The sequence below is a fragment of the Branchiostoma floridae genome, chromosome 16 (genome assembly GCF_000003815.2).
Source record: "Branchiostoma floridae strain S238N-H82 chromosome 16, Bfl_VNyyK, whole genome shotgun sequence".
Lineage (NCBI taxonomy): Eukaryota > Metazoa > Chordata > Leptocardii > Amphioxiformes > Branchiostomatidae > Branchiostoma > Branchiostoma floridae.
The window spans coordinates 14,905,264-14,921,125 of NC_049994.1; the positions used below are offsets into that span (position 1 = coordinate 14,905,264).

General features: G+C 43.3%; 2 protein-coding genes across 2 annotated transcripts; both read left to right on the forward strand.

The window, feature by feature from the left end:
• Nucleotides 1–3,467: 3,467 nt before the first annotated feature.
• On the forward strand, nt 3,468–9,153 carry LOC118403935. Its single transcript, XM_035802814.1, has 7 exons — nt 3,468–4,271; nt 4,795–4,918; nt 5,386–5,542; nt 6,009–6,239; nt 6,756–6,857; nt 7,578–7,769; nt 8,137–9,153. The coding sequence occupies exons 1-7, from the start codon at nt 3,481–3,483 to the stop codon at nt 8,433–8,435; spliced, it is 1,896 nt and encodes a 631-aa protein (XP_035658707.1). The 5' UTR covers nt 3,468–3,480; the 3' UTR covers nt 8,436–9,153.
• A 1,525-nt stretch (nt 9,154–10,678) lies between these two features.
• Nucleotides 10,679–15,371, forward strand: LOC118432821. The gene is made up of 3 exons (XM_035844440.1): nt 10,679–10,748; nt 11,700–11,954; nt 12,434–15,371. Exons 1-3 carry the CDS (start codon nt 10,679–10,681, stop codon nt 15,355–15,357), a joined length of 3,249 nt encoding a protein of 1,082 aa, XP_035700333.1. The 3' UTR covers nt 15,358–15,371.
• The last annotated feature ends 491 nt before the right edge of the window (nt 15,372–15,862 follow it).

Genomic DNA, 15,862 nt, shown 5'->3' on the forward strand with positions numbered 1-15,862 from the left:
ATATTGCGTACATCTCTCTGAGAGAATTTGCATAAACCAAAAGGTGATCAACAGTTACTATTGAGAGAATCTTTGCGATAGCCTTTGCTTCCGAAAAACCTTCATCCCTATCTTCCCTGTCATATGACCAACCCCACCCTGGGAACGACACCAGTCCGATGCGAGTAACACCATCAGCTTCGAGTTTGTCTACGATAGCATTGAATTTATTCCCGAATTCAGGGTCTCCCACTGAGGTGCCTCTTAGGTTCAACACTTTCATTTCTTTAGCAAACTTCACTGGCATGTTCTTTATCCAATCAAGGGTCCACAATCGCCTTTCTACGGTGGTTAACACTTCTATGTCCGGAAAGAGGTTCGCCATTAGTTCCACAGTTATTCTGTCCACTCGCACCAAAGTTTCGTCTGCAGGTAGTGAAACTGGAACAGGCAATAATAGCGGTTCAGTTCAGCAATAAAATAAACTTTCATCTTTATTTCACGCTCCAACATACTCCTAAGCTGTGCCAAACGTATCGTACAATCCTGGTCACCAATTTATAATCTAGGCCTCTAGAAAAAAATGCCCGCCCGTTCTTGCCAGGCGCAGACATTTGACTACAGCTATCATACATGTATGTGCAATAACACTATCCAGTAGTAAACAATGCCACTTCCTGGTTGACTTACCTTGTGACCTTGGGGATATTTGAATGTACAGCTAACAGCGAAATCTAGCTTAGTAGCCTGCAGGTTCGTTCTTCGTGTGATGTTTTTAAGGGTGCGACGGAAAACCCTATGTTATATAGGTGTGTGTGTGGGGGTGGGGGGGTGTTCCCCGCCGAAATAATCGTGACGCGATTGGTCTATACTTGTCACGTGATGAATGATGTAATATCTAACTTTGGCATTGTAACAATCAACTGGAAAGTCCATGACGCGATACATTTTTGCCATTATTACACTTTGTTACGGCTTTTCTATCTGTATTGCCCTGTAAGGTATTAATGTACAATCTATCATCTTGATCAGTTATCCCTTCTTTATTGATTATCAAAACCTAGACAGATCTAGAAATCAAAGGTTACCTGGACTATGTCGTCACGGGGACAAGACGCAGATTCCCCTCACTTTTTTGACGAAGTGAGTTTAAGACAAAACAACTTAGTTATTAGTAAGTAAATATTCCTCTACCTGGTAATTTGCACTAGGTATGTAAAGTGTACGTTGATATGATGAAGGTGACACATCCAGTTTAAAAAGATACACCATATGGCAGCTACTCAAGCTACTGTATATGATTTGGGAAATGGTCAGACGTTTCAGGTTGCATCCACCACATTTCGTCAGTGACACTGAGCAGAACTGTTGCATAGCAGGTTGTATACTCTGACTACCATAGTTTACGAAATCATGCCCATTTATCCGAGTAACTCCTATCAGTCTATTTCAGTCGGAAGGTACCTTTGTGAACATTCATACTTACATACTTTTAAGTACATTAAAGCAATGGACTTCAAAACATCATTATATGCACTTAGCCTCACACCCCCCCTTCCAGCGTCTATGGAATCTCCCAGCGGCAGTGTTTCATGTTTGCACTCCTTTGTGCTGTGTGACCTTTCACCTTTAGGTGACGTATCCCCCTGGCAACGGACAGGTAGCACCCTGGGATAAACAATGGCGACATGCATGACGTCCGAGCACACAGTGATGCGATGAAGGGTGACAAGGCAGGTTTGACGCCTCATGTTTAATGCAGGCCTACTAGTGAGACTTAGAATATTACATACCGTGGGAGCCTATCACTCCTGACACGTATGTACGACCTATACACGCGTGAAGCAGAAGTGACGATTAAGGTAAGGGAAATATTATTTACGTGGTAAAGTATTTGTTAAACAGTGTGTAACTCGATAGCGATCCGGAGAATACCACTGAAACTAGGGGTACTACGCAAACCATGGCAGGTTTAGGGAAAACTTGTATTCTAGTGTTAGAGATTGTTCGTTAAGACCCTTGTAGTGCCTTGCTAGTAGCACATAGGACAACACGTTTCCTTGCTGTTTCAGTAGCAGGGTATATTTGTACAGGGAAGGGACCGCTAGCCCTTCCCTTATAACGGGCTCGAGCGAGGCACCTCCTTAAACACGGGACCCCCGCGCCCGTTATACGTCCCGTCCGAAAGACGGTTGCCGCCCCAACCGAGATCCCCCTTCCAAGGATTGACCTGAATTCTCTATCAGAGATACATTGCAGATATTCAATGAAAAGATATTTCATTTCAAAGTCTACAATGACTCGTATACATACAGCCATAAATAACATAGGTTTTATTTGTCTTTTACCAGTTTGATGTTCCCTTGCTACCTTTTCGCGGAGAGAAAATGAGATTCTAAAGGCATGCTTGTAGCCAGAAAAAATGATAATCAGATTAGTAGTCAGGGAAGGTCGCCAAAATATCATTACAACCGTCCATGTGTCTTTCTCTAATATCTTCACCGTTTGTAACTCATTTATCGTATACGGAACGTCTGTTGACCTAAGCACATTATGGGTCTGTCGGCGTAAACCGTAAGGGGAAAGTCCGAATGATATTTGAAGAGTTGATAGCCTGAACTTTAGGATGCAACAAGACCCTTGATCCAAAGCTCATCTCCAGTAAAGTTGGGTAATGATAGCCTCTATACCAGGCTCCACATGTCGCTGAAAAATGGTAGAAATTGGCCAAATAAACCAGATGTGAGTCGCCCAAGACAACGCATGCAGTTTGCGAAATGATGCTATTTTATAGTGACATGGGGAGCCTGGTAGAGGCTAAGATGGCACAAAATGGGAGTTGGGCAGGCTTTGGCAACATTTCTATATTTAAAAAAAAACATTTTCTTTCGACATTCTGGGCCATTCCCCATTGAAGATCACAAATAAAGCATTCTTACGACATCCCGCCATTTGAAATGTTGTTTCAAATAAAGCTGTATTCAATCTGTGCTTTCCTTTGCAATTACCTCAGTAGATCTGTAGACCTATTAAACACACATTGTCGCAAATACGACTCTTTAAAGAACAGGAGATCGAATTTCATTGGACATTATAGTCAAGTCAAGAGTGCAAATACGTATTAGACATTCAAAGCAGATGGACTTCTGGATATCAAAAGGTTATTGTGTCAAAGGTTAAACCCGTGAGTACAGGTTTCTTTATAATTGTAAATAATGTCTTTTACCGCTTCTATTTAACTTCTGTTCCGCCTGGCTGTCTGTAACAGGGGTATAATACAAGGAAACGTGAAAGGGGGCGACAGTGTTTTGTGTCACATTTAAGGTAAATGTTTAGCTTCCCATGTTGACCAGGGAAACATTTGTGCTATGTATTTACATAACGCGCTAAGTGTGATGTATTATTGATTTCTTTATTTGCAGGAGACCACTGCAGCGGATGTAAAGGTGGCGCACCTATTGGCGGCTTGTGTTCTGAACCCCTGAGACTTATTTGATCACGATGGGATGCAATGTGTCCAAAGGAGTTATGTCAGCCGCGCCGTACGACGACGATTACGAAGATCAAGAGGAAAAGACAGCCCGTGATTCCAAAGTGAGAGATGTACCAACTCTGCCTCCTGCCGAGGATGACGAAGAAAATCCAACCAAAAAGCCGGAGAAAGTCGAGGAGAAACGAGAGTTCACGTCAGACCTCGCGAGACTTCGTAAAGATATGGCGGCGTTGCACAGCATGTCCGACTTTACTACGTCTGAATCCACAGAACCCCTGACGTTTTTGTTCAATATCTATAAGTTTCACAAAGACAAAGCAAGATTCATAGGGGAAGAACTCAACAGACTTGATCTAGCCGGACTTTTCTGCAAAGCGTGGAAATCTCTGCACGAAGTTGACCCTTTGAAAGAGGAAGTACCAAAAGTTAATCTGAAGAAACTGAAGGGGTGCTTGTGGAACTTTACCGACCAGACGCCGTCCCTGTGTGAAGCGTTAGGCAAAACGGACGCGTTTGAGCTTCTTCTGTCAGACCTGAAAAATCCCGAACTTGACGTTGACAATCTCAAATCTCACGACAATAGATACTTTATGAAGGGGGACCTGGGTATCTTACACAACGCAATACGCTTGTGCAGAGACAACAAGGCCGCATACAGGGAAGCGAACGCAGTGGAACTTCTCACCAAATATCTGAGATCGAAGTACTACATCATCAAGACCAAGGCGATCCTGACACTAGCCTACATAGTCAACGATGATGAGAACGACAAACTGAATGCCTCAGCCGAAAGTATCAAGTAAGAGAACAGATTCATTTGTCAAGTATCTACTAATGGTGTATAAGTGTATCATACTGATACAAAAACACTTTATATGTCGAGAGACTGTGTAGATTCAGTCCAACATAAGTTCTTGTAGTCTGTTGGAAGAATAGAAAGGATTTCTACTTATATAATGCATGGCACGTAGATGTTTCAGTCCAAGGATACAAGCAGCAGGACTTGGTTTCTTTACGTTTCTCTACCCTCGTTTCACACTCAACTAGAGGTTGCGTGCGATCGATGAGCAACCAATTATTGCACAGATCTCTCAACGAATTCCACAGACAAGACATTTTTACGTGCGTTTTGTGTGTTTTTATGTCTTGTTATACTGATTTTGCATCGAACATCATATTCCAGTTATAAAACCAAGGGTAATACAAGTCCAATTTGGTCTCTTAGTAGTCGCTGTCCGTGATGGAAAGGATGTCTGAGTACCCATACAAGATACATGTACATTTAAGATTTTAAGATGATTAAGAATAATCTTTTTTGGCAGGTTTATCCTGAAGTTACTGACGGCGGCACTGGAGCAGCCGGATCACCGGGCCAAGACCTACAACTTCTCGGCGGCGGAGCTCGTCAGCGGACTGAACGAACTCGCAAGCAACGACGGAAACAAGGTGAGACATCGCGGTGTTCATTTCAATAAGATTTCATTCAAATGACAACACTTCTGGGCTCTTAAGTGTGGTAGGGCTGTCCTCAATCTTGGAACCTCCTTATCCAAGGGACGGAGCTGGCTACTCATTAACATTTTTACCAGAAAAATTCAAGAAAGTCATGTCCAACGCTTTTCCAATGGCACATTATCGACGCATGTCATGGTATCAAACCCAGGACCTACTGCTTCTGGGCCAAACACTATTCATTAAGCCACACGGTGTCATTCAAAACTACAATACACGTGGTGTACAGGCAGCGATTGTTGGTATCGTGCACCACAGATGTTACAAAAACGTACGTCATAAAACAAGTTATGTGCACGTCAATTGAGACTGACTTGAATGGCAAAGACTCGCACAACATTGTCACAGGTTTCAATAGCATTTTTTGCAATGAAATACTGATTTGACTGTCATTTCTCCAGGTGAAAATCGTAGACGAAGGAGGCCTGATTCTACTGTATCAGCTTCTTCTGGACGACAGCAGTCTAGAAGAACACATTCTCGCCGCGAAAGGACTGTGGATCCTCGCTTTCAACAAGAGCAACAAGGAGGCAATCAAAAAGACTGGCTGCGTTGAAGGTACATAAGTTGAAACATACCAAAATTCCAGAATATGACATCAATCAATTACAAGCTACTGGTTGATTCAGACGTTTCAGATAGAATCCACTACAATTCGTCAGTGACAAACATCGAGTATGAGGACAAGTAAAAACCTATACAAATGATTATATCTGAATCGATCTGTATATAAGACTTCTTGAAGTAGCTCCTTTGAACCACAGGAGCTACTGCTATGTCTTGACTCTGGGGGTGACAGAGACAATAACAAGATTGCTTTTACTTGTTTAAATCTTAACTGAAGATCTATTATAAACTTTTGGCATTTGAATACAAATATTCATAGGAGAAATCTAATGATGATAGGACGGTGATACCCCTTCCAAACATACACTGCTCCCCTGCGTAACAAAATGGCGACGCCCATAGACGGGACGGAATCCAATACAGGCTATCACACACATGCAATTATCAATCTTCACAGCACTGAAAGCGCTACAACACAAGACTAAAGATCCCGCACTGAAGGAGGTTTGCGCCGGTGCATTGTGGGAAATCAACGGCGGCGGCCATGACAGGTCTCCTACAAAGACTACAGCAGCAGCTGGTCACGTGATGATTAGCTACCAATGGGACGTGCAGCCGAAGATGCTTGTGGTGAAAGAGAGGCTGACACAGGCTGGCTATAGAGTTTGGATGGATGTGGATCAGATGGGTAAGAAGTTTTCTCTCAATCACGCCTCTATCACATTCATTCACTAGTAAAAGATTTTTAAAAAGCTGTCTACATTTGTGTCTATTAGAGAAAAATGTGATAGCACCCCTCTATCACATTGTTTTGATAGTAAGAAGTAAAAGATAAAGTCTATTTATTTATTTATTTATTTATTTAGTGAAAAAATGTGATAGTACCCCTCCATCATATTTACTTAATTCACTAGTATAGACAATTATTGAAATAACTGCTCGAAAACAAGTTATCACAATTATCAAATTTTCTGTCCTAAAATACTGTTCAGGACTCCTAAGATGTAGATTCATCGTCAAGTAAGGTTTTTGTTGTTGTTTGACTTGCATATTTTGCTTAATTTTCGACGGCCGGCCAAGTCTATGCAATGTAATCAGCGCTCCCAACAAAATCATAAAAGCCAGCACTGCCAGAAGTCGGCCAGAAGAAGGCTAATTACACAGGATGTCATTGACGTATCCCGACTTTGCTTGCATTGTTCAGGTGGAGACATCCTGGAGGCCATGGCTGAGGCGGTAGAGGGCGCAGCTGTGGTGCTGATCACAATGACTGAGAAGTACAAGGACAGTCCAAACTGTCGGACAGGTAATAATCTCCGTAGGATTCCTTCTTGTTAAGACAGTTTTTATTAAGATTCCAGATACATTTTGTACTCTAGTGTGGTGGCACAGGTCAGCCTCCCTTTTTGATTTTTTTACAGCTCGGATGAGTGCGTTTTTCCCAAAAAAATACGTCCGAAAACGCGTTGACGTATGCCTGGTGGGAAAGCTGGAGATTCTGATTTAGCAACAACTTCGATGTTCCAACTGATACCTACTTCATACATAGCGCTTTCGTGACTGTTCATTTCAAGCTTGACACTTGCAATACTTGTCTTGTTTGCCAATCATTAAACAAAACTTCACTAAATATCCTCCGAAAGTGCCCTTAAGATAACACTATGGAATATTAACCATTATTGGCATGGAAGAAAGTATGATAACATGATACTTTACCATTTGGGCTCACTTGGAAATCGTTTTAACTTTAGGGACTACACTGATCAAAGATTAATAAAAAAACATCTTATATGTTAGATACATACTTCGCCCCAATGGTCTTAAGCACCTGGTCTTAAGTATTGTTTACGTACGTATACTAAGTATTATTTTAGTGTAATAAAAACTAATTTATCTCTCTCTTTTCTCTCTGTCTCTTGCCTTATTGAAGGGGTAACCCCCTTAGCACGCAAGTTCAAACCCTAAATCTCTAACTTTAGACTTACATGTAACGTTAGGTGTTTATTTTTTGCAAACCACTTTACAGAGGCGGAGTACACCCACAAGCTGCGGAAGGATATCGTTCCGCTGAGGCTGCAGCCTCGGTATGACCCTGACGGATGGCTGGGCGCTCTGGTCGGCACCAAACTCTACTTCGACCTCAGCACCGAGGACAGAATGAACGAGAACATGGACGGCTTCATCAAGAAACTGGGCGATCGGGGACGCGGAGAACAAGGTCGGTGTTCCCAACAAATACGACGGAGAAAATCTATTTCTGGTCAAAGAATATACGTAATAAAAAACGTGATTTGGTCTGTCGTTGCTGCTTCCAAAATAGCATCTAACTTCCTCGTGCAGTTTTTTGTGTACTTGTACTTGTACTTGTACAAGAGAAAATCTTATTTGTTGAGAGAAGATGGCAGTTTCAAGCTATGCATCAAAGAAAACCAATGATCTTTCATCAAAGCTGATAAAAGCTCCTTGAGAAAACTCCTTGAGAAAACGGGGAGTGGCCAACACTTTTCTTTGTTGATGATATTATATATCTAACGCTAACATCTTAACAGAAGAACATTATCTCACATCTTGATCCTTGTTTGCAGACGCTCCCGACGCAGTTTTCCGCCCAGTTGTACGACACATCGCAGAGGCGGAAGGAGCAGCTCAACCAAGCAGCGTTGCATCATGGTCCAAGGATGACGTCACAAAATGGCTGTCCGACATAGGCATGGGGAGTTCTCACGATATTTTCCGAGACTACGATGGACAAATGATTCTTCAGCTAAAGAGGCTGTCTTTGAGGGCTCCAGAGTTCTATTACAGTAATTTGAAATCAGATCTTGGGTTGAAGGACCTTAGTAGTGTTCTAAAGTTCACTTCGGAGCTAGAAAGACTCTCATGAACAAGAGATAACCATTTGATGTGAGCGGAATTGAGCATTATATTTCACAGTCTTCCTCTAGTCTGAACATGAAGGACACGATTCAATGTAACCTCTATCAACATTTATACACTAGGTCATATATATCCGATATCTCGAAAACAAAGCATCGAAAGAGATCTCCAATACAATGTCTCAAATACGCTCCTGCATGTCTAAACTGGACATACATGTACCTGGGTGGTGGACCAGAACTCTCCCAAACATGTACGCTGTAAATAATAAGTGGTGGATATATAAAATCGTACGGCCGGATAAATGTTAATGTCATTTTATGTTCAATTGGATGTTCATAGAACTGCTTAATTCACAATTCATGGATGACGTCCGAAAATATCAGACATAGACTTAGAAACTGTGTGAAGAATCTTCCCTTTATGTTTTAGGTAAAAAAAAAGCTAATAAGTGAAAAGGTAGTTTAAAGAATTGCTAATGCTTGAGAATCTGTTTGATCTCTCCGTAATCAGATGATAAATATAGTAATTAGAACTTAACTGTGCCACAGACTTAAGCTTTATAAAACCGTGAAAGACAATCTAGACTTAGTCAATATTATCTATTGGTACTCCGATGTGCAATATCTCCTTACATGTGTAATTAGTAACTGTGCAATATATATATTCTTGTCTATTGGTTGTGTGTTTTGCATAATGCTTGAAATAAATCATTATAAACAAGGAGTCATGATAAACAAAAACAGCTTCAATTTTGTTTTTAATAGAAATATAGCAATTGGTATGTTCATAGTTCAATTTCATAAAGCCCCATTTTGTATGTGTGTGTTTTAATTCTGCAAAATATTCCAGGATATTCTTCTCATTTACAGTTCTATAGGCATTCTATAAGTTAAGTTTATAAATGATATATTTCTAGCAGTCGCGTGTCTTTGACCGTCACGTCCGGAAGCTACAGTAGACGGGTCCATTCCGTGAACAAGGTTGTATTATCTCAAGGCTAATTCATTATATTGAAATTGGCTTGTATTAAACAATATAATTACAAGACCATTGATGTTGTCTGCATTTTAGGATTGTTTCATCTCAAGGCTAATTCATCAAATTGAAAAATCATTATTGTATTTAACAACATAATCATAAGACCATTACTGTTGTTTGCATTTTAGCCTTGTTTTATCTCAAGGCCTCTCACCGTGGTATCTGGGCCAACGTGGCGCTACAAGGTGTCTAATGTCACCCACCTTTTGGGTGACATTTTACGCCCACAACTATGTGACCCAAGCCTTTTGTTTGGTGAATTTGGGGATCATATGTAATTGATGTGTAATTGAACTGACTTGACAGAAGTTGTTTGGTAACATTTGGGGAAGGCGTGTCTCTTAAATGTGTTCTTAACATATCGACGCCGTGAGCTTATATTCTCTGCTTTTTATCAAGGTAGGCCATTTCTGTATTCATTTCTATAAAAAATTCAAGAACATCTGCATCAGGAATGTTATGTGACATATCGTCGATATAAAACAAAGAGATTGTGAAGGCTGTTGCTACAAAGGTGTAGGTGTATAACCTTGAAGTTCCGGTACGGGGATCGTGCATGTTTTGTTTAATCATGGCAGCAAGCCATGCTTCTTTCTCTTCTTTCTTTCCTCGGCCATTTTTGTCTCAGTATCCACTACACCCCAAGGCTTGCTGAACACAACTCCAACTTCTAACGTACGTTTGTGGTCAGCTAGAGTGTTGTCGGAGGGGTAGGATGGAAAATTTGGCCGGGCGGTTGTTGAGGGGGCGGGGTCAACAATGTCTGCTACATACTGTAAAAGGAGAAATGTTCGTGAGGATTTAATTTCGCGGTAGAAAAAAAATGGAGTGTTCTCGGTGGTTTTAAATTGCCATGCATGGTTCTACTAATATCTATTTATTGATAAATTTGACAAATGACATTATGCCAGACTCCCAGGCAGCGTTGCTGATATTTGGGAGTCTACAATGTACAAGTACGGACAGACAAATACACAGGAATGGTGTATTCTTTTCTACTAATAAAAGCATTCGCGGTCGAGATCGAACGTCATTAGGCAATACTATCAACTGTGACGTCAGGTACAAACGAGAACTTCCTGAAAAATGCTTGATGATACACCTCTTTACCTTTTCAATACGTGCATCAAGAGATCAAATTTATATTTCTGCTTCAGACAGCCACGCCTAAACTGCTCTCTGAGTGTGTCAATCAGTGATTTTGTCGCCATGGTGACGGCCATTCGAGCGTCGCTCATCGTCTTCCTGACACTGATACTATCGGAAACGTCGAAAGCAGGTAAGCTTCTTTGTCTTTCAATATTGCACTCACTTTTAGGGTAGTATTCGGTGAGACCTTGATTTGCCTCTACCCACATATCCTACGGATCCCAAATTTTGTAGCATATTAAGAAGTTTGACGCAAAAAGGACTGTCAAGCCACCCAGGTGCGGGTGCAGAAGGTTGTGATGAGGACAGTATTTGTCATGCATATCAATGAGCTTGCCTTACTTAGAGCAATATTTCTCTCAGGACAACACAAAGGCGTCTGCTCTGATTGGCTGACAGCTCGTTAGTAGTGAGGTCGCCAATACTGAAAATGAGACCAGGCTTCCCAGGTCGCTGGAAAAATAGTAAAAATTGGCCAAATAGACAGCTCGCAAACTGTACTTTTCGGCCAACTAACTCCTCTAGTGTGTTTTCTGTCTTTTTGGCCAATTGCTATTATCTTTCCAGCGACCTGGGGAGCCTGGTTGACGCTACGGTAGGCAAGCAGAGTCAAACTAAAGCTAGTGGCACAACCCGCCGTACTTGCAAGTGCGTGCTGTCTACGTGCCAAAACGTGGGCAATCTTTTGGTATCCGTAAGTGGTAAGTACCGTCTCCATACGAACACGTGGCGATTCCCACGGATTTGGGAGCACGCAGACACGCCGTAGAAATTTAAGTGCATGCAGAACTTTCTCTGCGTTCGGGCTGCGGAATCGCCCTCCGTACGTGCCAGTACGGGCGACGCACCTGCCATGTACAGACTGAACGTTTTCAGGAATACGTGGCGGACGTGGCCTCCACAAAAAACGTACGGACAAATTGCACGTACGGCGGGTTGTGCCCCAGGCTTTAGCGGTTCTAGGACGCGGGTTCGAATCTTCGAAGGAAAATGCTATCATCGATCACCTAATCACGGTTTCGAAATTTAACTTTAAAACCTTGGCATCGACACCTTTTCGCCTACCTGTTGTGCTGCGCAGGATTCCCTCGACTGCATTTCTCTGGATCATTCCTCGCCGACACAAGCACCCTCAACAACGACCCTGACAACTTCAACATCGACAACTTCGACATAAACAGGGACCCGCCATGCTATTTTGACACCTACCCACACTGCAACTGGAACCCCAAAGGCACTAATGACTTCCGACTTGTCAACTGTTCAGTCACGAAAGTCTGCTACAGGGACGGAACATGCACAGCAGACGACCCCATCGTGGGGAAGCGAATAACAGGTGCGTCACAATTTCAGTGTTTTGTTCATTATTTAGAAGTCTAAGTGACTGCATTACCATCAAACCGTAGGTAACAGAAAACACGTTTGCCTCCCACTGGTGCTGTCAATGGTTTTGGGAACAGGCTTTGAGAACTGAAAGCAATGACTGAATCTTGGACTGGCCCCCTTTCAACTTGAAGACGATAGATCTGTGCTCTCAGCTCACTGTGACCTAAAACGGATTTGTGTAGACTTCGATTTCATACTGGGTATATCGTACAAAATGTCACTGAAAAGACAACAAAGTTTGCGTGTTGTTCATGATCTAGAAGACTTAACGCAAAGTGGGGCGCTGAGAACTTGTTGCAAACGGCAATGGTCGAATGTCGGTTTGGAATGGGTTGATCTAATCACATTATGTTTATCGATCAGCTTATCAATGGTTAACGATACAATTTAGTACAATCTTCTTAATCAGACTAGTAATTCCACACACAGGAAGTGACGACACCGTAGCTGCCAAGATGGTGGACCTGGACCCTTACTTGTACGCCACTCAATTGTGGGGTCTTGTTGTCGGGGTAGAGGGCGCTTTTCAAGGCAAGTTTAAGGTCAGTACAGTAAGGGACCAATGGCAACGATGTAAGGAGGACTGTCCAATGGATTCCGGTTCGTCAGGGTACTGGAGTTCTGTGCTTGAGAATGTGACATGGTTTAATCAGGAAGATAGCAACAAGTCGAGGAAAACGCAGACAAATATAGACTTCCTTACATTCATCCACCAACTCAAGTATCCCCGTGAAGAATCCTCTCCAGCAAGAACCTTGCATATAAAGTTTACGGTAGACATGATGAACGAAGATCCGCGAACCCCAAACTTTGCCCATGGACGAGTGATCGGAAGTATATCATCTGTGGACGACATGGCGGCCAGCGAGCTTGGATTCCCCGAGTTTAACAGAATGCTGTGGGGTCAGGGGGTCGGTATTGCCCTACAAGGACAACAGATACTACCTGAGATGAAAGACTACTATCATGCACCATTCTACATGGACCGCAGAAACAAGAAAGTCGTTGTAGACCTCAGCAATAGTTTGCCAACGCGCCTCAACGGCACCCTCGTCGACCGTGGCAACCTGTTCTTTCTCCTCCTCCACAACCGCTCGTCTTTGCAGATGGAACTCGGAAGGATCAAGAACTGCGGCGACATCCTGAACAACCCTGACATCAACGTTGGCGCAATTGGCTATACTGCAGATAAATGGCTATCGCAAGATGCAGGCATCGCCATCTTAGACATGGATAGGAGCAAGAATACGGATGAAGTTGCGATGGTTATGGTTGTTAAAGAAGAGCCTCCTCCCTGTCAACAATGCCAGAAGCAGTGCCTACCGATCCTTGCCGAGCACCCAGATGGTCTGTACATTGTTGCGACAGAAAATGACGTTTTCCGGATCCCTAGGCCAAACACTGAAACAGAATGGTCATTAGAACAAGATAATGAAAATGACCGCGTTTCCTGGTCATTGAGGGTAGTCGCTACAAGGTTTGGCGAACCTGCGGAAGGAATTGACTTCAAACTTCAACTCGATAAAGACCAGGAAGGCATCTGCGAACCTCGTGATGCAATCACCGTTGTCTATGACCACCATAAGCAACAGCAAGCATGTGCCAAATACACTACAGATGACAAAGGGGTCGCAGTTATTGAGTTTCAAGCAGACAGGGAGGGTCTTGATTGCAGCAAACCAGGACTGGAGAAAAGGAGAGAACAGCAGGTGGATGGGCAGTTGTACGTATATAACGTCACCGTACCTGGTGACAGTTCATTTCCCCCGAATCTACGGACGATAACACACTTATATTGCAAACATGAGAGCAAAAGGCAGTATACGTGGATCGATGACATATATCCCATATTTCAGCGATACGATAACCTGTATCCTTTCATAAAGCCCCTCTTCAATCTCGCCTCCTACAAAGACGTCATTCGGGATTCTACAAGGAAGCGGTTACTGAACTCCCTGCAACTACCTATAGAGGATCCAAACCACATGCCTGTCACACGTGATCTCTCCCCGGCAAAAAGGGACATGATTCTAGACTGGTTAAATCAGGCTAATAGAAAGTACAGTCCCAGGCAGACGGAGACAACATTATGTCGGTTGAGAGAAAATCTTCAACTAGCACTCCGGTTGGAGTGGACCACGGTCCCTCTGTACTTGAGCGCCTATTACAGCATCAAGGACGGCTTCAACACTGAAGTCGCCAGCCTTCTCAAGAGCATCGTGGTAGAAGAAATGCATCATATGTCGTTGGTGGCCAATATCCTCAATGCCATTGGAGGGACTCCGGTCTTGAACGATCCCCAAGTCATACCTACGTATCCAGGTCCACTACCTGGTGGTTGCAGCCCGGACATTCCCATACGACTTGCCAAATGTTCTCGTGCCCAAATCCGTGACGTCTTCATGGCTGTAGATATGCCTGAATGCAAGGGGCAATTTTTCGATGGGATCAGCATTCCTGAGACAATTGTGTCCTTGAAAAGTTCTTTTCCGTCCAATCAAACGTTGTTCTCTGAATGGGACCAGAACTGCATAACTGGTCCACATGAATGCAAAGATCTATTAAACGATGCGAGCAACAAGTGTAAGAAAAAAATTAATAACTATCAAACAGATACCATAGGTGCCATGTACATCCACAAGATATTATGCCCTATGATCAATCTCCACAAGAGTGGCAATCTGACGTTTAGCGGAGACACGACAAAGCAATATCCCTCGCCGTTTTGTGTGACAGATCTGTGCACTGCAATCCTAGTGATACATCAAATTGTCGGCCAGGGAGAAGGTGGCGATCCCTGCAGTCCATTCTACAAAGTGCAAGGAGGCAAAGCTGAACTCAGCCACTATTACAAATTTGCAGAGGTAGTATATGGTAAGGCGTTAGTGGAAGCTAACCATGACAAGTATGATGTCTCCCACAATTTGCAAAACAAGCAAGAGCAGCAGCAGAATTGCGACGGCAGTGATAATAAGCCTGGACACGATTTCTTCACCCCATGTAAAGGACACATTTGCTGTCCTAAGAAATATGAGTTCGCCGGTTCTCCCATACCCTTCTATGAAGACGCAGTGTGGCCAACTCTCCACAACTCACGCTCATCCAAGTACCCGCCCGGCTCCATGGCCCGCAAGATGTCTGACCGCTTCAATGAGAAGTACACCAGTCTGATGAAGTGTCTGCACGAGGTCTTCAATGGACACCCGGACAAGATGAAGCAGTGTTTCGGCCTGATGTCATCCCTGAGTGCAGAAGCCAAGAAAATGGTCCAAACACCGATCGAACCAGACGGCGATCCCCACGTGGGGCCGAATGTGGCCCCTACCTTTGAGTGGTATCCGCCTGTCAACTAACATTTGAGCTGATGAGGAAGTGTAATATATCATATGTATGATATACTAGTGATGATTGTCCCCATATGGGAACCGCCGTATTGCTGACCAGTACCCCAGAGACTTCAGGTTTCTGGGAAAGACTTGCTTGTACCCTCTCGAGACCGTCGACAGGGGCGGCTCCTTTAGGAACTGACATGACGAATGAGCATATGTTTCGAATAGTCTGTCCTGGTCGGGTAGATAAAGAGCAGAGATGTAAAGGAAAGGCAGAACAGATTTGACCAGAGAGGTGAGAGGAGTGCGAGATTATCCGGTGTGAATAAAGATCAATTTCTGCCACGACAACAACGTTTCTGTTCTCACTCGCTTGCTGTGGATTACCCTCACTTTCTCTACATGGCGTTGTACTCGGCACGGATACGGTAAAACCCTCCTGCACGGGACCGGACACTGACCAGTGGACAGCAGAGACCGTCCTGGACATCTAGACTGAGAATACAGCAAGTTACGGTAAAAGCTTCCG